The sequence below is a fragment of the Canis lupus genome, chromosome 35 (assembly GCF_011100685.1).
Source record: "Canis lupus familiaris isolate Mischka breed German Shepherd chromosome 35, alternate assembly UU_Cfam_GSD_1.0, whole genome shotgun sequence".
Lineage (NCBI taxonomy): Eukaryota > Metazoa > Chordata > Mammalia > Carnivora > Canidae > Canis > Canis lupus.
This window is the reverse complement of record NC_049256.1, coordinates 15,991,198-16,014,578: the sequence shown is the minus strand read 5'-3', so window position 1 is coordinate 16,014,578 and position 23,381 is coordinate 15,991,198. Positions and strand designations below refer to the sequence as shown.

The following is a 23,381-nucleotide window of genomic DNA, read 5'->3' as shown; positions in this document are numbered from 1 at the left end:
ATCCTGCCAGGCTGGGAGAGCGGCACCTAAAGCCAGCGCTCCCAGGGCCCCCCAGCACTCCCATGGGCCTTGCCGCTGCGTCATCAGAGGAGTCAGGTTCCCCAAGACAGGGCCTGAGTCTGAGTGACCTGTGTACTACACTGAGGCCCAGCCCAGGAAAATGCTCTTGACCCGAATGGGGAAAAACAAAAACAAAACCAGGACTTTCCCATCAGTATCCAAACCAGTGCTCTTAGATCCCGCTGGAGGGCTTGTCAAAACAGATCACTGGGCCCCACCCCCTGGGGGTTTCTCATCCACTAGCTTTGGGATGGATGGAGACCTTGAGTTTCTAACAAGGGCCCCCCAGGTGATGCGGAGGCCGACTCAGGAACAGACTTTGGGAACCACTGAAGCAAACTATCGGTCGGAGATTCTGGAAATGGAGAAAGAAGTGTATTTCTTTAGGGATACCTGGGTGGCTCAGTGGTTGAGCATCTGCCTTTTATTTAGCTCAGGGCGCGTTCTGGGGGACCTGGGATTGAGTCGTGCATCAGGCTCCCTGCATGGAGCCTCCTCCCTCTGCCTGTGTCTCTGCCTCTATCTCTCATGAACAAAAAAATATTTTTTTAAAAAACTGTATTTCTTTGATGCCACCAATCACATACAGTCCAATAAAGCCCCAACTTTCTGGCACAAGGCACTGTTCCAGAAGCCAACCCCAGGGCGCCTAGAGAACCAGGTTTCCTTCCTGTGAGCCAGCCTGGAGGCCTGGCCTCAGTGAGGTGTCGGGCTCCACTGGGGGGGCTGCAGGGCAGGCCCAGGGGTTACAGCCAGATCCATCACTGCTCGCCACCCCTACAGAGAAGCAGGACTGACCACACTGGCTAGGGGAGACAGGTATCTGGAATAAAGAAAGGGAAATCAAAGCAAATCAACCAGCAGCCTGGCAACAGTAAGTTAAAAATAGTTACACAACCTGGGGATGGGGCAGACAAACTTCCCCCAGAGAGTACCACTGATCTCAAATAGGAGGTAAAACATGGGAAACACAGAGATCGCTAATGTTTCTTCCCCCCCCCCCCAAATGCCTCCATTAACTAAACACAAAATGAACCATTTAAAAAAACAAAAATCGGGAAATCCTGATGTTGCTCAGAGAGATTTTTCCATCAAGACACAGAGGCTTCAGGGATCCAGGATCTTGAAAGTGGAAGACACGCACCCTTTAGATCTCCTGGCCTTTGAGAGGGCAGCCTGTTCCTATCTCTTCACCCAGCCCAAATACTGCCGATTCCGCAGCCTGACCCCACACCGCAGATTCTCATCTAGTTGGTGAGGGTGGGAGAGTTTTCTCCTAACACTTCTGTTGTCTCCACTGCGCAGCCTCAGAGCACCCAGGGGAGACCAGAGAGCCAGAGAGAGATCTCTCAGACTCCACCTCAATGAAGAAAGAGCGCAGGGCCCCTCAGTCCATCCATTCTGCCTTCTTGGGGGTGCCTGGCAACCTCTTCCCCATGCTATGTCACAGGGAGGTAAACTTCAGCATGATGGAACTCTAAAGGACTATCACTGCCTTCAATGGCAAAAAAGAATCCCCCTTCTTGTTGGGGGCACCTGGGTGGGTCAGAGGTTGAGCATCTGCCTTTGGCCCAGGGCGTGGGATCAAGCCCCGCATCGGGCTCCCTGGAGGCAGCCTGCTTCTCCCTCTGCCTGTGTCTCTGCCTCTCTCTGTGTCTTTCGTGAATGAACGAACGAATGAATAAAATCCCCTTCTTGTTTACATATTTTCATAAACTTTAATACTGGTGGTTACTGCCAAGATGCACAGCCAACTGCCCAGCTCTACAGAAGAGTTAGTCTATTCCCTTCCTTCCTCAGCATCCTTACAGTCCTCTTTGAGAGCAGCTGGCTACCCGAATTTTACGCACACACATCCACATCGCAGGCTCAGAGACTAAATGCATCTCTCTTGGGACTCACCAGAACCACGAACTTGATTTCGAGAAGTAAATTGCGGAGACTAGAAAGGGCACATTTCACGCACTGAATTCCTTCTTCCCACCCCGTGCAGCCCATCCAGTACGTGCCTGTGTCCTGCCTGCCGGCAGAGGCCATGATGCAGCTGACCCGGCAGCCCAGCCCGGGAACCCATCTGTCCCACCAGCTGTGCCACGTGTCCTAAGGTAGGGACAAGACAGGATCAGGGACCTAGGGCCCATCTGTCTGCACACACACTTGTCTTCAGCGGTCCGGTGCTCAACTGGTACCAAAGAAAACCAAGGAATGGAGGGAGGGTGTCGGTTTGCCTTGCCGCCAGAGATTCTCTGTCCTCTCAACCCACCACCTTATCAAAAAGGAGCAAATACCGAGTTTCAGCGTAACAGAATGCCCGGGTCCCTCAGCCACCTCCCAGGGCAGCGGGTCTGACATCACAGGGCCAGGCCCTGGGAAGTACTTACCCAGGGCATGTGACAGGTCACTTACTTCACTGGGCGACTAACACGAAGGTAGCGAGGGGCAGATTCCCTGCTGTGCAATGCGCTTGAGCTGAGGAACTACAGCTCTGCAAGCTGTTCCTTCTCTCGGCTCTGACAGGGGTTTTTGCCTTTGCCTCCCCGACAACACACCTAGCTCTGGAGGGCCAGAGGGTGGGGTGGGCGTCTGCAGCATGATCTTTGCCCACTGCCACCCATTCATCTGTAGCTCTGGCTCCCCTGGGCACATGGCCACGAGGTGGTGGTTGGTGGCAGAGAAGCTCCTGGCTTCACCACCAGAAAGCCCACCATCAGGCTTTGGGTTCCCACCAGAGGGAGCTGCTGAGCTGGGAGCCTGGGCCCATTCCTTCAGACCCCAGGAGAGCTGGGCTGGGGGTGCTCAGGAGAAACACTTGCTGAGCTGGGCAGAGCTCACCTAAACTCTAAAACTTGGATTGAAAAACAAAGAGCCTGGGATGAACAGAGCTGCACCAGGCAGGCAGTGAACTATGGGAGGGAAGGCCTTCGTCAGAGAAAGGGGAAGACCCAAGTTAATAAACACAGAATGCTCCCGACAAAAAAGGGAAAACGGGAGGGGGGCGGGGGATGGAGTCCTCAACCTCTGAAAGCACCTGCTCCCACTACAGGCCACACCGCCAACACCTACAATCCCACCTACAAATAAGCACACAGCCCAGCACTGACCAATTCCCAAATCATGTGAAGTTGTGCTCTCTAGGAAAACGATGATGTCTGTGTTTCAGGAAGAGTGTGCAATGTGTAAAATAGGCTGCAACTACTTGCTCGGTATCTCGAGAGAGCAAAGGATGAAGAAGTAGGATGTGAGGTTCCTGGAAACGCCACTCTGAAGATGCTTGCCTCATTCGCCCCACACACCCAAAGAGCTGTATCGCTTTTAAAAGTTATGACTAATAATATATGTGTACACACACACCACCCTCCTGTGTGTATGCGTACGAATACACATGTTCAGGGAGAAATCCCTGTCATCAAGAGAAAAGGCCGAATGTAAAGAGCAGCTCCACAAAGGGAGAAAATCCATCAGGTTCCCACCATCTCATAGTTATTCTAAATAACACTGCGGCTCAGGGAAGCCCCTCAAATACTCACCCTGACTCAGTCTTTAAAGATTAGGGTCTCTGGTCTACTCTGGAGAAATCTTAGCTCTGGGTCATAACACCCAGTGAGGAGAGCTCATCCAGGATCCCCGCGGCTCCTTGACTTTAAAATGCAGTGAGCACAGGAGCAGCGGGAGCAGCGGGATCAGCGGAATGGCACCGACCCGGGGTACCCAACCCTTGACTGACTGCGTGCCTACGGGCACCTGCCTTTCTCCGCCCGCATCCCCCGGGAGAGAAATCACTGTCTCAGGATACTAACAACACCAGCAGCTGACCCCGAGGCCATTCCTGAGCGTTTCCCAAGAGGATCTGTGCTGTCTCCTGGGGATGGTGGTAGGAGCTGGGGCTGGAGAGCCAGGAACACTTGACCTCAGGTGATCCTGAGGGCCAGGCTGCAATGTGCTCTGCTAAGTGCCCCCCCACCGCACCCCAGCACAGGGGGCACTGCTTAGCAGTGCGGGTGCCCACGCACATCTGCTTGTGAGTCCTGGCGGAGGCAAACCTGTCACATTAAGAACAGAGCAGTCTAGGACCATCCCCGGACAGCACTAGGCAGCTTATGGGCCTGGTTTCAGGGTGAAGCTGCTCTGGGCTCAACCAGAGACAACAGGTTGAGCCTCTAACTCATACAGTGCCCCAGACATGGGGGTGGAAGAGGCATAGTGAAGGAGGGAAGTTCTCTTTGCCCGGCTCCAATACATCCCCACACATGAGACCCTGGGGCATGCTCCAGGGATGCACGCAACCGCACCAACACACCAGCTGACCCAAGAGACCAGCTGACCCAAGAGACCAGCTGACAGATGTTCACACACACACGAATCCCTCTGTGCAAAGACAAGGTTCCCTCAGCATCCTACCTGTGAGCATCACCCTCCTGCTCTGTGAGCCCTCACATTATGGATTTCTTGAGGCTCCTACTCACATGTCCCCTTCTGTTACGTTGGTGATGGGGGAGGTGGCATCTGGCAGGCGGGCACCATGTGGACCAGGGAGGGCTTTACCTGTTTCCGTAAGTCCTGAGCCGACCGATGCAGAGGGGGGTGGTGGTGGTTAGCAGCGAGCCCCTTGGCCGAGGAACCCGTGGACGGGGCCGCTGGGGGGTGGGCCGCTGAAGCCTGTTCCCTCCGGCTGTCAGCCCGGTGATCGCTGTGCTTCTCCTTCCCCGGAGTGGCCTCTTTGCTTTTATGTTTCTGAACAGGTTCTTTCTCCCGTGATGACCTGCTGGAACCATTGAAAACTAGAAAGAAAGAAGAAAAGAATGAGGTTATGACACTAAGTATGTTACCACAGAGCGCCTGATTATCTTCTGATGTCAAAGAAAAAGAAAACGTTCTGGATAGTCTTTGCGTCCCACACACGCTCAGAACAAACCCCAAGACAAAACACCACCTCCCTCCCACCATAAAAACCAGGAATAAATCCAGGCCCAGAGACTTAAAAAAACAAACAAACAAACAAAAAAAAAAAAGAAGCCCCCCAAAAAACATTATAAGCATGTCCAAGTAGTTATTTGCTTTAAAACCGTTGAAAAATCTATTTTTAAAAATCGCTACCAAAACAAAACCAAAAAAACGCAGCAGCCCTCAGAATATCGATTATCATACCTTAAATAAAAACAGAAATTAAAATGAAGACATGAACACAAACGGTTGCCATCCTGAGAACAGAACTACCCCACGTAGGAAGATACAGAAGATCTCAGATAAGATCATAGATGCTCAGATTTCTTTTTTTTTTTTTAATTTTTATTTATTTATGATAGTCACAGAGAGAGAGAGAGAGAGAGAGAGAGGCAGAGACACAGGCAGAGGGAGAAGCAGGCTCCATGCACCGGAAGCCCGACGTGGGATTCGATCCCGGGTCTCCAGGATCGCGCCCTGGGCCAAAGGCAGGCGCCAAACCGCTGCGCCACCTAGGGATCCCCGATGCTCAGATTTAAAGTTACGCATTCTGAGACTGAATATGTGCTGTCAGGAACACAGCTGTGGTCCCAGCCCCATTGGAGACCAGAGAAGCGAGAGAGAGAGAGAGAGAGAGAGAGAGAGAGAGAGAGACAGAGACAGAGACAGAGACAGAGACACAAACACAGAGAGACAGAGACAGAGTGCACATCTGAGCTGGAGTCAGCCCCACTTCTATTCCAGAAGCCCTAACAGCACTAACAGCCATCACATCACATTGCCGACCACAAGCCAGGGGAGCCGGCTACAGCGGTGAAGCACACTCAGCCTTTGAATCCAAAGGGACAGGCTGGACGTGATCATCGTGGCCATTTTACAGATGAAGCCAGCAGGGTGGAGGAGGAGAGTGCTTGCCAGAGTCCTACTTGCCGGTGACCGTAGCACTGGCAGGCTGGCCTGCCTCCCAAGCCCACCGCCCTGGGCCCCAGGTACAACGGGGACCAAGTACACGCCTGGTGCCAGCCACCTAGGCAATTCAGAAGAGGAGAGCAACGCTCGCATTTGTGTCGTCCACTTCAACTCTGTTCCTGTCGTGAGTTCCAACTTCTATGCAACAGCTGGGGCTTGCCATGCCAGACCCGTGGGTCCGGACCCCTCCACGGCATCCCTGAGCCTTCTATTGCCCCTGTGCCACAGGTCTCCCCTGCCCTCAAAACCATCCCAGCGGTGGTGGCAGGAAGTGAACCCTTGCACTTGTCCTTTGAGAAGGGCTCCTGGGGCATCTGCTGACAACGGGGAGTCTTACAGGCCAGTGCAATCACCAGTCACTGCCCTCCCTCTCCAGCTGGGCCTGCCCTGGCTGGGCTGTGCTGATTTCCAGGAGGTAAACGCACCACCGGCCAGCAGCAGGAAGTCATTGCCTCCTCTGAGTGGAGGCCTCAAGCTGCTGGGGGAGGAAGCCCCCTTCAGAGGGCTCAGAAACAAGAAGCCTCTCTTCTGAGGACAGCCACCTCCAGACATAAGCCCACAGCTCCACATACTTTCTCTTTCACCTCCGTCATGTCCTTTAAATTACTGTGATGCCTTGGAGGTTGCAAATATTTTCCTGTTATCTGTCATTTGCTTTTCCATCTGTTATGATGCTAAATCTGGTAACCCATTTTAACCCTTTAATTTTATGCTTAGAAAGCTCACCCGGTATTTTCAAATGCTAAGAGAGTCCTCTGCATTTCCTCCTGATTATCTTATGCTGGCTTCTTTTGACCACTTGTTACTATGAGGTATGCGATATGAGAAGGATTTATATTTACATTTGTCACGCCTGGAATGGCTGTAAACCTTGATCTCAGAAATTTCCTCCCAGGAAATTGGTAGTCACTGACTACCTAGTTTTTTTTGTTTTTTTGTTTTTGTTTGTTTTTTTAGTTTTGTTTTTTAAAGATTGTATTTATTCATGAGTGACACAGAGAGAGAGGCAGGACACAGGCAGAGGGAGTAGCAGGCTCCCTATGGGGAGCCTGATGCAGGACTCAATCCCAGGACCCTGAGATCATGACCTGAGCATGAAGGCAGACATTCAACCACCAAGCCACCCAGGCGTTCCAGTGACTATCTCTTCTAAACAGATTTTCAATCCTGCAGTGAAAGACCAAAATATGGTGTGTGATCCGCCATGGTGTGACGTTCTGCTGGATACTCTTAGTTACAGGGAGAATGGAGAGCTTCAAATGGTTGGCATTTATTCTAAGTGTAAGTAACTGTGCTCCATCAGAGCCCATCAATCACACCAAAGCTGGCAGTATCTGTGCTCACTTTCAAGACAAGAGCAGCATCCATAAGAAGTCATACTTCAGGGTGATTAAAACTCAAGCTAAGGAACATGAATCTGGGCAATTCCTGACCACTCGCCAATTTCCTAGAGAAGTGAGCACCACTCCTTTATTGAAACAGCATGGAAGTTGGCTTCTATGAGGTTTATTGTTTTGGCCTTTGGGGAGGTGGGGGTAATCTCAATCAAATATTCCTTCCTGGGCAGCCCTGGTGGCTCAGCAGTTTAGCACCTCCTTCAGCCCAGGGCCTAATCCTGGAGACCCAGGATCAAGTCCCACATCAGGCTCCCCGCATGGAGCCTGCTTTTCCCTCTGCCTGTGTCTCTGCCTCCCTCTCTTTCATTAATAAATAAAATCGTTAAAAAAAAAAAAACACACACACACACAAATATTCCTTCCTCCTCTGTGCTGTCACTGCCACAAAAGTACCACCAATTCTGTAATCACTTCCCTTCATTTGGTTAGAAAGATTTTGTCTTCAATGGGCCTGTCCCCTTGTGTATTGACAGTGTGTTACATAGCAGCTCAATTCCCAGCACTGTCTTTTTTTCAACAGCATTGGTGTATCTGGTCCTCAGTGTTCTCATCTGTAGCCTGGGGATAACGCACGTTTCCGCACCGAGGTTTGGGAGGCCTCATGAGCGCACATTCAGAAGGATCAGCCCAGATTACTAAGGCATCAGACTATGTGGGTAAGACCTCTTCTTGCTTTCTATCTTCCTTGCCCAGAGCAGCAAGAAGGGCTTCCATATGGGCAAGTGGCTGGCCTGAGCTGAAACCGGTTTCGTGGTAAAAAAAGATGTGCTGGGTAGCCTGGGTGGCTCAGCAGTTTAATGCTGCCTTCAGTCCAGGGTGTGATCCTGGAAACCTGGGATCAAGTCCCACATCAGGCTCCTGCATGGAGCCTGCTCCCTCTGCCTGTCTCTGTGTCTCTCATGAATAAATAAATAAAATCTTAAAAAAAAAAAAAAAAAAAAAAAGATGTGCTGTGGATGCCCTGCCTGAGCAAGAAGAAACAAGCGCTGAAGACACACCTCGTATTCTCTACTGGTTTAATGAATGACCTGACCCCCGGGGGAACCAGAGACCCTTTCAGGGGGTCCCCTAGGTCAAAACTATTTTTGTAATTAGACCAAGATACTTACATGCCTTTCTCACTTAATGATACGAAAAGAAGGTGGATGAGCATCAGGGAAAAGCTAATCAAAACCACCAAGAGACACCAACTACTTCACATCCACTAGGATGGCCTCCCTCACAGGACAGATAATGGGGAGTGTTGGTGAGGACTTGGGAGATATTCTAACCCTCATTTGTTGCTGGTGGGAATGTGTAAGATGTCGTGGCCACTTTGGAAAATGGACCAGATTTTTGTCCTAAAGTGAAGCAGTTACCATATGACCCAGAAATTCCACTCCCTTGTATGTACACAAAAGAAATAAAAAATACGTCCACATTGGGGCACCTGGGTAGTTCCGTGGGTTGACTGTTCAACTCTTGGTTTCTGCTCAGGTCATGATCTCAGGGTCATGAGATCTAGCCCATCGTGGAGCTCTGTACTGGACGTGGGGTCTGCTTAAGATTCTTTCTCTCCCTCTGCCCCCTCTACCCTCACCCGCTTTTTTTTTTTTTTTTAAGATTTTATTTATTTATTCATAGACACAGAGAGAGAGAGAGAGAAAGAGAGGCAGAGACACAGGCAGAGGGAGAAGCAGGCTCCAAGCAGGGAGCCCGACATGGAACTCGATCCCGGGTCCCCAGGATCCTGCCCTGGGCAGCAGGCGGTGCTAAACCGCTGTGCCACTGGGGCTGCCCTCACCTGCTCTCTCTTAAAAACAAACAGGGCACCTGGGTGGCTCAGTTGTTGAATGTCTGCCTTCAGCTCAGGTCATGATCCCAGGATCCTGGGATCAAGTCCCACATCAGCTGCCTTTTCCCTCAACCTCGTCTCTGCTTCTCTGCTTCTATCACTCATGAATAAATAAATTAAATCTTTAAAAAACAAACACAAAAACCAGGGGGCAGGTGCCTTCAGTGCAGAAGCAGCAAACTATACTCCTAAGTAGCAGATACATCATTACCAGTTACTAGCAGATAAAAAGGATGAACGAAGGAAAGAAAAGCCAGCTTTCATCTCTGGGATTGATAAAGCAGTACAAATTGTTAAAGGTACTAAATCCCAACCCTTGGGTGCACATGCTCTGTGTGACAAAATGCAGGTACACAGGAAGTACTTCTCCTGCATATCAATGTAGATCATTTCCAGGGAAAGGCAACTTGTATGATGGTTTAGGTTGCAAAGCTAGCTGTTTTCTTCATGGAACACTTTTTATTTGAAAGAAGAACTGATGTAGTGATTTGTCCACTGTTTCCTCAAAGATGAATCCAGTCATCCTGTCGTGGAAAAGAACTAATAGTCTTTCCTGCCAGTGATGGAATTCGTGACTTCAGGCAAAAATTAGAGTTGTAGAAGAGCTTCATCTGCCACCCTCAGTTCCAGAGCCTCCCCCACGCTGGAAGCCTTCTCTGGTGAGGCCAGGAGATGCAGGATTGTTTCAAAGTGTTTAGTGAAAGGTGGTGACAACTGGAAGAGGTACTTGGTGAAGCATTATTTTCAAATGATTGACACAAAATGTTACAAAGCTGTGCACAGGTAAGAGATCCATACAAAACACAAGGTGAACTGATGGATTTTTTTTTTTTTTTTAAGATTTTGTTAATTTATTCATGAGAGACACACAGAGAGAGGCAGAGACACAGGCAGAGGGAGAAGCAGGCTCCCTGCAGGGGAGCCTGATGCAGAACTCAATCCCAGGACCCCCCCCACCCCCCTGCAATCACACCCTGAGCTGAAGGCAGATGCTCAACCACTGACTCCCCCCACGCATCCCCAATTGTGACGTAACAGAGCGGGAAAAGGTCACTGGACCAGTTCAGATGGCTGTACCGACAGACCTTCAGGAAACTACACTGCTTGAGTTTGAGTGTGATACCAAAGAGTAAAATCATCCACAAAAGTTCCTCCCTTTTCCAACTACATTTTATCCTGAGACCGATTTTCTTCATTTATGTCACTTGCAACTATGTACTGAAAGAGACAGCATACGAAAACAGACAGTAGGGCAGCCTAGGTGTCTCAGTGGTTTAGCGCTGCCTTGGGCCCAGGGTGTGATCCTGGAGACCTGGGATGGAGTCCCACGTAGGGCTCCCTGCAGGAGCCTGCTTCTCCCTCTGCCTGTGTCTCTGCCTCTCTCTGTGTGTGTCACTCATGAATAAATAAATAAAATCTTTAAAAAAAAAAAAAAAACAGATAGTAGAGGAGTGCTGGGTGGCTCAGGGGATCAGCCTTTGGCTCAGCGGTCCTGGGATTGAGCCCCACAGCCTGACTCCCCGCTCAGCAAGGAGTCTACTTCTCCCTCTCCCTCTGCTCATGTACTCTCTCAAGAAAGAAGAGGGGAAGGGGAAGAAAAAAGAAAAGAAAAAAAAAGAAAAAAAGAAAGAAAAGAAAAGAAAAGAAAAGAAAAGAAAAGAAAAGAAAAGAAAAGAAAAGAAAGAAAAGAGAAAAGAGAAAAGAAAAGAGAAAAGAAAAGAGAAAGAAAAGAAAAGAAAAGAAAAGAAAAGAAAAGAAAAGAAAAGAAAAGAAAAGAAAAGAAAAGAAAAGAAGCGAAGCCTGACATCACTAGGCTGGAGCAGCTTTTCCATGGTTAGCTCTATCACAGTTCCCAGAGATTTGGCAGACTCTGCACTTACATCTCTATTCACGAACCCCCAAAATTCTCTGGCTCTGAGAAGAAGCTACCTATATAGGAGTCCAGAAATCATTTGCTATTTGAATTTGGGCTAGCCCCTGCCCAAGCCTTTGTTCCCTATTTCCTACCTCATGGGGTTGCTTTGAGGAATCAATGAGAAAAGATTCACCTAGAAAGAGGCTAGTGGGCCATGAAGCACGCACTGGCCAAGTGTTGGCATGTACGGATCACCATCTCCTTCTGACAGAGTCGATGTCAGAGATGTAGCAGGACACCAGCGCTCACAGTTTCATACTGCTCCTTTCCAAACAAACCATGGGGCAAGGCCAGTTACTAAAATGGGATTTCAAGGAAATCTGTTAAGAAGAGTAGCACAGAGGTGAGCCAGTGAGAGCTTCCAGAGATCTGGAAGAAACTAGATCCTCCATCAGCATTACCTGCACCTAGCCCAGCTCAGGTGCTAGCCTGATGCCCAGGAAGAGCTTTGGCCTCCGCCAGCATGGAACCCACTCCTCAGGGAAACCACGATGGAAGCCGTGGGGTACCACGATCACAAGGGGGAAAGCGTGTACCATTATCATCAGCCAAACTGGTGCCTCGTGAACCACAGCACTGCTTTCTACCACAGACTGTTTTGATCCGATCGTCGGAAGAAGAGAAAGCTCTCAAAAATATAAAAATTAAAAACTGAATAAAATTAACATTGAATTGCAAACAAAGAGATAGCTTTCAAATGAATCCACTTTCTGTAACCACCTCGCTATTTTACAGCAGCGGTATACCCAAATGGCAAACACAGCCAAAAAGTCAAATCATGTGTTAAATGGGAAGAAAGGGGAGAAGGGGTGGGGAGGGTGGGGGGTGTGATGGAGCCAGAGACAAGGTATATTTTGTCCTCAACAGCTCATTAATTTTAAGTGTCGTGGGAACCTGCCAGTTTTACCCTTCCAAGTAATTATCTTTTGTCTTAATTTGTAAGATTCTCGAGAAGGAGAAAGGAAAAAAAACATTCACTCTCACAGGGAAAGACTAAACCCTGTGAACATAAGAAACAGAGAGAGACACACACACACACACAGAGAGAGAGAGAGAGAGAGAGAGAGAGAGAGAGAGAGGAGGATGGAGGACTCTGCATGCTCTCTTCCAATTAAAAGGAATAATTGGACCCGTTTCTTCAAGGAGAGAAAAAAAGCATTTATCACAGTGAACTGTATTAGGAAATTGTATTGTACTCAGATACAAATAGCTTTACATTAATGAACAGAGACAAATATATTGATTTGTATACACATACTCTGAAGGTTAAATGGCCTATAGACAAGTGTTTTCACACCACGGGAAGTAAAATCTTTACATCTAAAGGCTGATATTTTGATTTAGGGTCGCTTCATGCCCGAGAAGCTCAGAGTTGCTCCCAAAAAGGGATGAAAAAGAAACTGGGCAAGGCAAGTTACTTTAGAAACCTCTCTCTGGCAATCCCACCATCGTCAATAAGGTGGAAAGAGCCACACTTTCCCAAGGAGGAGTTCGCGTTTATAGCTCCAGGGAGCTGGAACCTAAAGCCCTGCCCCATAGAAGCTCAGCGCACACATCAGATGGTAAGGAGGTTCCTGGGGGAGGTCCATGAGACAGCCCATGAAAACCCTCCCCACATCCACGGTCTCTCTCTCTCTCCTCTCTCTCTCATAGGGATGTGCTTTGCTTGGTTTTGATTTTTACTTCCCAGATCACCAAACACATCTGAGCCTCAATTCCCTGAACTGCAAAACTAGCTGCCCCCTCTTATCTGCCCTCCAGGAATCGCTCAAGTATTTAAAATAAAGAATATAAACTGCTATGTGTACTTCAGAGGAAGGAGTCAGGCACAGGAGGAGGCTGATCTTCAAAGCTCCTACTGTAAAGGTGATGCCCAGGAGCTGCATTTGAAGGCAGCAATGTCCATTGAACAGAGCGGGCAAGACCACCCGTGCGTCCACTCTGGCCCGTCTCCATGCCTTCCCATAACCAGATGCCCCGACCTTGCTAGTGACTGTGTGCTAATGAAGGCACCTGAGCAGAACACCAGGCCACCATCCTGATGTTTTCATGAGGGTACTAGGAGACAGAAGTCCCCACGTGGCGTCGGACAGAAGTTGTGGGATAGCATGAGCTGCCTCGGAGTCTGACCTAAACGAAGAGGGTTCTGAAGCCTTTGCTTTACTTGAGAGAAAGCGAGAGAGAGAGATGAACAACAGCCATCATGGGAAGCTGGGCTGCAACGTCTGCTGGCAGAGGCACCGACCCAGCAAAGGCGGCTGGACCTACCCCAAAATTACGTAAAATGAGACCTGCTCCCTGTCCCACCCCCCAAAACAAATCAAAGAGACAAAAAGAGAATCACTGTAAATAAAGAAGAGTGTGTGACGGAGGGTAAAAGAGAAGCACGCCAAGCTTCTGATCTGGAGCCAGATATTTAAATGTAAGCTTCGTGTCATTACCAGGCGTCCCGACTTGGGGAAGACAGACTCCATCAATTGGCTGGCATTAAATCCTTGTTACTGTACAAAAGCTGCGCTTGCTCCCTGGAGCCAGTTCAACTTTGAGTCACTATTGTCTGAAAACAATGGAATGTCTGCCAACCTTGTGCCAACAGTTCAGGAGGGTTTTAATGCAGCATGTGTGCGTGCTGTAACCCCATTTGCCCTGGGCAGAAAGGGCTCCTCTAGCTTAGTGGCTGCAGTCACATGCTCCACCAGGGCAAGCAGAGGGGACCCATCTAGGTCAGCACATGTGCCATTAGAATCTCATGGCCACAGCTCACTCATGCCAGGAGCCAAGGCCAGGCCAGAAGAGCAGACAGGAAACCCACAGTGGGCTCTGGGCACCCAGAACCCCAGCATCACCAGCAACTTCTATGGGTTTACATGGGGCTTGTGAAATTCCTACCACTTTGATTTTCATATATATGTATATATATATATATATATATACACATATATATGAAAGAGGAGCACCTGGGTGGCTCAGTTGATTAAGCGTCTGCCTTTGGCTCAGATCAAGGTCCTGGGGTCCTGGGGTCCTGGGGTTCTGGGGTCCTAGGATCGAGCCCCATATCCCCAGGTCCCTGCACTGGGCTCCACTTCTCCCTCTCCTTCTGCTCCCCCCCTCCTATAGCACTCTCTCACTCTCTCAAATAAATAAAATCTTTAAATAAATATATATGCATATTATATCTAACAGAAAAAAATGGATTAAAAAGGATTTTTAAGGCAAATTAAATTTTCTGTGTGAACTTACAAATTAAAGTCATAGAATATTTTTCTACAATCAAAACTTGGTTGCCACTGGTCCCGGGATCTAAACCTGTAAATAGTTATAAGCAACGATGTAAAGTAAGGGGGTCGGACAGATTTGCCATGTAAACGTGTTGCCTGCATATGCTGCTAGTAACTCCTGGTACTGAAGTTTAAAATGGCATAGGACCTTTACGAGAATATAAAGACCAGGGCAACAAAAAGACCATAAATCAGGATGAGTGGGTTCTGTCATTGAAAAATGGTTTCTTGCCCCGCTAGGCCCCCAAAGGAGCTGAGGACAGGATGAGACTAAGTACAACGATGACCGGCCTATGCCCACATCAGAGGGGCTCTGAGACATTTACATTCCTGAATGTGCCAAAGCAGGGCCCAGGGAGGGACATCTGGGCAAACAGGCCTTATGGGATGGCAGGCAGTGGGCGGAGAGGGATTTCAGGCTTTATCACTCTCCAGAAAGAAGACAAGGAATGCAAAACAAATGAGTGCAGTGTTTTGAAGTCTGTGGTTTTAAAACAATTCTGCATTTAAGAGGATGAATTCTGAAAAGCTGACCACATCTGAAGTAAATTATAAGATTTCTGGCCCACCTCTGGATCTGAACAAGGAAATCTGTTGAGTATTCACAGCACACTAGGAGAAACACACCCAGGAAATGTGCACAGGAGTTCATTTGGAAGGCTCTACCTCCCTGCCCACCCCCCTATACAAGCAGCTACACTAGCTATAGAACTAGTAGGTTTCAGAATAAAAAGATCACTACAAAAAAACTAAATATAGGAATATCTGCATTGTGATAAGGATTGCTTTCAAGGGTCTTCAAATAACTACCGAGGATCTGCTCCTACTGTGTCACAAACACCTCCACCCACCCTCCAGCCAGGAAACAAAGGATTGTCAAGAATCCTATGTGCACATTTTACAGCCTCTGGGAACAGCCCATCTTCCCGAATGAAGACTCCCCTTAAGACAGGCCAGATGAAATTAAGTGAAAATATTAAATCCTGAGCAGTTTGGTGAAGAGCTCACCAATTCAATTTACAGTGTGTATGATATAAACACATCCCAGTCAATTTTGGACAACAAAACTGATTAAAGATTCTGAAAATCTAATACAATATATTCATTTTTTCAGAACCACAGGGTGTTCCAATTCTTTAGAAGAGTCATGGGGTATGACGCCAGGAAGAGGACTGTGGCCAGCATCCACTTTTTAAGAACTCACCAAGCATCAGGCACGGTGCTAAGTGCATCTGTCACTCATTTGGTCGTAACAGATTTTTGTTTATCTTTAATAAGCTATAATTCGCATATCATGTAATTTGCCCATTTAAAGCATACCGACCAATCCAATGGGTTTTTGTATATTCAGAGCCCTGCAACCCACTACCACAACACGAGTTTAAAATGTTGTCATCACCCCAAATTGAAACCCTAGGCCCATCAGTGGCCACATCCCAACCTCCCCCTCTCCAACTCCAATTGAAAAAGCCACGTGTTATCAGCTATTTACAAATGGGAAAAAGGAGATTTTCAGGGGGTTAAATACCTGGCCCTCTGACAGCCAGTTAGGGAGGCATCTGAGCCAGAAGCTTGAGCCCATCGGCTGTCACTGAAATCTGTGGAAGCCCTTCACCCTAGAGCGGAGCAGCTCTGCCATTACCAGGAAGAGGCATCTCCACGCTAAGATAGGAGAGGTACCAGCCCACTGTCCTAAGTGTGTATGGGTTCCTGAGATCCTGCATGGAACACTGCACTTTTTCACCAGACACACACACACACACACACAGCTCACAAAAATCTTTGAAAAAGGCACTCCTATTCTTCTTTAGAGATAAGAAAACAAAAACAAAGAAAGGTTGCAGCCCTATATGGGAAGACAAGAGCCAGCAGGATGCTTGCAAACCACTATGCCAAGTGGCCCTAAATACAGAAGTGGACGGTGGTGAGCAACACATCCTTCAGCACACGTACCACTGCTCTTTAAAATACACTCTCAGCCCATCGTCCAACTTTTGGGGAAACTCACTTGCCTCCGACAGGAGGAAGGGGGAAAAAAATGAAGCTGCCAGAGGTAAAAAAGAGGTGAAGAGGATACCCCACGAAGAAAGCAGCATTTGTCGGTGGCAGAGCATCTCCTCCCTGCCCGCGGCTATGGTGAGACCCGGGCCCCGCCTGCACACCACCACCCCCCCACCCCACCCCCGCCCCGCAGCGCCCAGACACCAAGAGGGCGGAATACACCTCCAAGGCAGAAATGTGGTAAACTCGTCCAAATGACTGCTTTTTGGCCCTCACACAACATGCCCCCGGTGTGAATCCAAAAGCAATTAAACCATTCCAGCTGGGAGTCCAATGACACGTTGTTTAAAAAGTCTTCTGAGAAATGTCCCTGTTCAGAAAGAGACAAGCGCGAAGAGGAATGATGCTCCGTGCTGTTCCTCCCGTTTTTCAAAAGGGCAAAAAAGCATGTGAAAAACATACCCTACGTGGCTCATGTGAGCAATGAACTTTCCCCAAGTTCCCCTCTGCAAAGGAGAAGGAGAACGCCTGGCCACAGTGACAGCGGGAGGAAAACTGACGCCAAATTCATTCCAAACGCATGTATTCATGCCTCTAGCCTACGGGACTCATCCTGCTGGAAGAAAAATGACCAGTTAGGAGAACTTTTCAAAAACTAAGCCATTTCAAGTATCAACTTGTAACATAAAGATCCCCAGAGCAGTGTTTTGATGGTGTTGTTTTGTTTCCAGATAGGGATTACCTAAGGGCTCTCTGCTTAGGATCATGTGAGGTTCTGTATATGGAAGAGGATTCTGGACACTCTGAAGAGCTGGTGAACCAGAAGATGCCGAAGGCGTCGTTACTGTGACCCGGAGTGTTAACCCAGGGCTGCAAACGCGCGTTATGCTGTCTGTCACTTCAGATGATGCATTTTAATAAACAAACGCATTGTCCATGAGGATGCTCAGCGGATTAGAAACGAGAACATGAGAGTTCGGGGTCATGTCTGCAAAACTGAACATCTGCCTAGGGACACCAGACCCTTGCAGGAGATTGCTGGGGTCATGGCTATGCGCCCACAGGGGAGGGGCATGGTCACAGACAGGCCCAATCAGACACCAACAGCAGGATGGTGGTGCGTGGGGCCAGGTGTCATACCTTGCTTCCATGCCCTGAGCCACATGCGTGCTCCACAGGAAACCCCTTCTGCTTCACTCAGGGTCTGGGGGCAGAGGGGGAGGGACAGTGTCCAACTTTAGGTGAGAAACAAGATAAAGCAGGACACTATCAGGAGTTTGGATTCTGGTTTCTTTGAACTCATGCAGCCCAAATAAAACTGTTCTCCTGGACACGTGGCCTAATCAGGGCTTTCGGCCAAACTACTTTAATAATAAAGTGCTAACATTCCACATTTTGTTTTCCATGCATTTACTTCCTCATGTGTGAGCGATGGTTATCCTCCTGGGGAAGGAAACCGGTGTTGCCAGACTTCCCACAGACCTCGACATCTTTGGCGCACAAAGGCAGGGAGACGCACCACTCTGACAGCAGTACCCAGTCATGGAGAAGCATGAACACGCAGCTTGCTTTCCACTTTTCTCATGTGAAAATAACGGTTTTGAGGACCTGCTTGACCACACAATAATGATGCCCTCATCCAGGCCCAAATTTGAGTTAGGGATCGTCACCAAGCTAAAGAGGTGTTATCTCGGAAATGTCCATCCACCTGAACACATGGCAATGCCCACCAGCCATTATAAGAGATCCCAACGGTGACTATCCCTAGACAGGAGACAGGTACACTACATTGTTCTTAAGGCTGGGATAGAAATGAACAAACGAATGCTAAGCTACTCTATCCTACTCACTTCATGGAAGAGGAAATTAAGAATTAGAGAAGTTAAATGCCTCCCTCAGGAACTCATTCTTGTAAAGCTATCTTTACAAGAGGCACAACACGAAGCTCCTGGTGACTATTTGATGCTGATAGAGACCTTTGTAGGAACTGAACAGGAGAAAAAAAGAACACACACGTGATGGGCAATCTGCTTTTACAATATAATTCCAATTATGTAGAAATGGCTGGGTAAGCTGTGCAATGCTGAATATTCCATTTTCAACGACCACTACATTTTATTTGGAACGCTTTTAGGTGAAGCTAGTGATGAGCTTCTAGTATTGCGAACTCCTTTCTCTACTGTGGAAAATTGTGCCTGCAGGAATATCTTCACATTCTCCTGCCTGAGGACAGACTCCCAATCATCACCAGGACTTGCTTTAATAAACTGCTGATGGCAGGTGGTTTCCTTATCACCTGCCTCCTTAATATGAGAGAGGATGGAGAATGGATAGGGTGAGGCAGCTCACCTAACCAGGTAATGAGAGAAAGGGAGGAGAGATAGAGAGAGAGAAGGAGAAAGAGAGAGAGAGAGAGAGAGAAAGCCCCATGTTCCTCTACAACATTGGCTGAAACTGGCCTTCTCCAAAGAGGACTTCTCTTTTTTTTTTTCTTTTTACTTGTGGGCTCTTTTGACTTTTCTTTTTTTCAACAAAACCATTCATCTTCCTCTGGGTCACCTGAAATTGGAGGACCATTGCTAACAGCACGTACCGTTCTGAGGCTGGCTTCAACTTCCTCCCTTCCACTGGCCTCACAGAAAAGCACTGCCACCGTTTAAGTTTTAATCATTTGGCTGCCAAGGACACGAAAGCCAACCAAGCGGCAGCACAAATGGAGACCAGAGCAGAGCTGTGTACCTCAGACAGCAGCTGGTGGGGCTGGCATTCAGACACTGCCTACCAGACAGGAGTCACCTCCATCATCACAACACAGACTGCGCATCACTTAACATCAATGTTCCCCTCTCCCTGATGCAGAATCCTGCAGGGGGCTGGCAGCATTTCCAAAACCTCGACTCTTGGCTGCAATCTGCCTGCCACCTATGATGATAGGTGTTAGGACCTCAGAACTTCCATGTCCTCTACCGTAAAGCAAGACCACTCCCCGCCCCAACCCCTTCACAAGGATGCATGTACAGGAGATGGAGATAATGTAGACAAACATGTCCTGAAACCTCTATAGTCTTCTTGTCATGCCTGGGAAACAGCTCTCAAATCACATCTTTACACAGAAATGCAGATGTGTGAGACCACCTACCAAAATGAGTCAGAGAAATCACCCACTAACTATGAACGTGGCTACATACACAGCTAAGGAAGAACCTCCAGACCTCACTTGCTCCCCCTCTTCCAGATGAGGGCTCTGAGGCTAAAAAAATGGTGAAGAAACTTGCTCAAAGAGAGGCAGCTAGCAAATGTTGCTGGCAGACCTTAAAGCCGAGCAGGTCACAAGCCGAAGCCTGGGCTTGGGAGCACTGTGCTTTCTCTCCTCCTGCTGCATCTACCGCATCAACATGAAAGGTCAAAGGCTGACTTAACTCAGCTGGCATAAGCCAGGGTGACTCCAGAGTAGGAACTCAACCTAATCCACTCACAGCCCTTCCCCAGGAGGATGCCCCACGGAGCATCACAGGTGGACAGCAAACGTACCTGCACACATTTCCAAATGCATCTATACTTCCACTGACAACAGGCCAGCCATCCCCGTGTGTCAACCATCTGCCTAACGCAACCTTTCCATTTCGATCCTGTGGCACCTAGATGAAAACCTCAGGCTCACATAAGCACTAGGTGAGCAATCTCTCAACGGGTCTCTTTTTATTTCTGCCTCCAAGCTGTGCACGACCTGTCCCTCAAAACGCTGTCCTAGTTTATCTTTCCAAACTGCAAATGTGATCACTGAGTACCTGTGCCAAGGAAAGTGCTTAATTTCAGGAAGGTTGGGAAAGAGAGAGGCAGGGAGAGAAAGAAGGCCCGGCTGTCTGCATTAAAGGGTTCCCTGATGCTAAATCTCTGGTTCTGTTGTCTTTCCGTGTGACCTTACAAAAGATTTGGTGCTCAGATGCCAAGAAGGGAAAACAAAATTCACAAACCCTGTCAAACATATACCAGAAACTACAGAACATTACTTCGTAATAGAGTCCAAAGACTTGAGTACCTTGGCTGCTGGTACCGAACCGGCTCCTTTCTATGGAGGATGTTTGAACCTGGATGTGAGGAAGGCATCTCAAAGTCATAAAATAGATGGCACGGCCCAATAGGGGGACACATCAGAAGAAACAGCAAGGGAGTGAGAAACACTAAGTGACAAAGAGGAGGAGGGCATAGACAGACCAGACATTAAGCCTGTGTGATCAGAAAAACACACGCAGAAGAGCCTGAAATGTCGTAGTTTCTGATGGATTCTCCAAGGAGTGTCCCATACCATCAGCTCCTTGGGGGAAAGGTCCAGATTCCTTTTTTATCTCGGTTATCTTCCAAAAGCACTACAACTAGTGCAAGGTCTTCTGCATGTTTTCTATGTGTACATAAGTTAAACTTATGTATGACACAAAAATTAACTCCATAAAATTCTGTAAGTTGTTAGTTAATATGGCAAGATCTTGCCCTCAATAAGGCTAAGACTGTGTTTCAACACTTCCCCCGTGAAATGATTTCCAGAGCTCCCTTCCAAATCCTCCACAAATACAACATTTTCAGAAATAAGCAAACAAGATCTTTCTCTAACACTCACAGGCGTTCACATTTGCCAACAACTCACAAACTAATTTTGCGGGAGAGGTTATAGTGGAGATGATATAGTGGTACCTCTGGTTTGATGTGTCTGGCCTTCTGAACACCTCACCGTAGAATAACTTTGCTAACAACCATGTTTGTTTAGAATATAAAAGGATGTGGAAGGTCTCCAAGCCCATGGCGACAACAGTACCAACTCAGACACAATACAAATTCCTACTTTTCTATGGGGCTACCAAAGAGCAAGAGAACTGAGTTCCAGAGGGAAATGCCCACAGAGGAGGAGTGGCTGCTGTGGAAATGAGCACATCCCATACTGAGAAACCCCATGAATGAGGCCAGGGCTTCACACAACACTATGGCCCTGCAGGAGGGACTGCCATCTGGCAGACCCCTACACACAAGGACAGATCACCTGGGCCCACAGTTCTCTCTCCAACATCTCTCCCCCATTGTTAGGTGGGTACAGAGCATCATGGGTTCTCACTACAATGGGCTCTGGGACTCTACTGGAGTTGAACCCAAAGGCAAACCTTTGAAACTGCAGCTGATCCCTTCCCAGCTCAAAAACTGACATAATCACAAAGACAAAGGACTGGAGGTTGGGGGGACAAGTTGATCATGGAGGAAACTCAATCTAATGAACGCTGTAAGCCAACCACTTTGGGAGACTTCACAGTGGGGGCCCTTTGTCTTAATTGTCCTCCTCCCAAAAGAAACTTCATTCCCTAGAAAACAAATACATATATATATATATATATATATATATATATATATATATACTGTAGATTATAGTACACAGTCACACACACTATATGAAATACAATTTTAAGAAGAGAGAGATGTACGTAGGATCCATAATGAAGAAAACAGTCATCAGAAGTAGATGCACAGGAACCAGCATTTATTAGAATTAATGCAGAGAGGAAATCATGGGCCTTGCACCTTTGGTTTCTACAAGTGTCATCAAGGAAAGTGTGGGAAGTGTGTCTTTAGGAATGGGCGCAGTTGGCGCCCTAGTGAAGCCCAGCTGGTTTGGGCAGGCTCCTTGTTGCCCCTCTATCTTGCACTGTATCTCCAGAGAAGCCAGCACAGTTGGGGAAGAAGGAAGAGAATGCAAGAGCACAAGCAGAAAAGACAGTAAGGGGTGTGTGGGTGCTCAGTTCAGGCACCCCCTCCACTACGTCCAAAGACACACACTGTTCCCCCCACAGCCCCCTATCCGAGAGACTTAAAATTCCCTATACAAAAAGAACCCCAGATTATTTCAACACATGAATCTCCAAAGTGAACCTTAAAACCCTTTTTACAGTGGCCACAATGTAATTTTCACTCACACGTTAACTATTTAAAACAGAACAATCTCCTGACTTTTAAAAAAAATCAGAAGTCTACTCTGTGTATACATGCAGATATGTGTATCTATAGATAAGTGTACATTTCTTTCCTTGACTCCTAATGGCAGTGACCGTGGTCATTACTTGCTTCCCTCAGAAAAGGTCACTCAATTCCCTCACCTCATCTTCAACCTTCATGAAACATTACAATGCAACCAGGTATCTGCTGCCCCTTCAACACTCTGCAGCTCACGTGAAAAAAGAATTCCAGGGGGCTCAGCGGTTGAGCATCTGCTTCGGCTCAGGTTATGATCCCAGGGTCCAAGGATCAAGTCCCACATCAGGCTCCCTGCAGGGAGCCTGCTTCTCCCTCTGCCTGTCTCTGCTTCTCTGTCTCTTGTGAATAAATAAAATCTTGAAAAAAGAAATTACAGTAAGCTCGGTGCACAGTGAATGAGGGTAACTTTTGACACTGGAAGGTGAATCATTGAGAAAAATGCCTAGTGAACCAGCAAGTTCAAGCAAGCTGAAAAGAAGGAAGTGAGGACCCAACTGCAAGTGGAAAAGCAGACATGGGATTAATTCACCAGATTTGACTGCAATGGTGTGATTTATAAGAAATCTATATTTGGTCATTAAGATATGTATTGGAGGGGCACACCTGGGTGGCTTAGTCTGTCAAGCGTCCGACCCTTGGTTTCGGCTCAGGTCCTGATCTCAGGGGTCATGAGATCAAGCTTCATATTGGGCTTCCCACTCAGAGTCTACCTGGTTATTCTTTCCATTTACCCCTTCCCCAACTCGTGCTCTCTTCTGTATCTCAAATAAATAAATAAAATCTTTAAAAAAAAATTTAGCTCTCACTCATGATTCCTGACTCACAGCTCCCCAAACCCCGGAATTTCCTAAGCGTTGAGAGTGATACTGAGGTCTTCTATTATTTTTAGTGGGGGGACCCTTTGGAAAGTACCAGCAGAACCAACCATGTGAGCAATGGACTAGAACTTTCAGCCCCAACCCCCTGACCTCTGA

At 47.9% G+C, this 23,381-nt stretch overlaps 1 protein-coding gene across 3 annotated transcripts in view; it reads right to left on the bottom strand.

The window, feature by feature from the left end:
- The window catches only part of JARID2 (jumonji and AT-rich interaction domain containing 2), a 261,062-nt gene that overhangs the window by 22,987 nt on the left and 214,694 nt on the right, over positions 1-23,381 (bottom strand). For all 3 annotated transcript variants that reach the window (XM_038584207.1, XM_038584209.1, XM_038584208.1), the window contains one exon: positions 4,603-4,838. In XM_038584207.1, the coding sequence (XP_038440135.1) occupies positions 4,603-4,838 (236 nt within the window). The remainder of the gene's footprint in view (positions 1-4,602; positions 4,839-23,381) is intronic.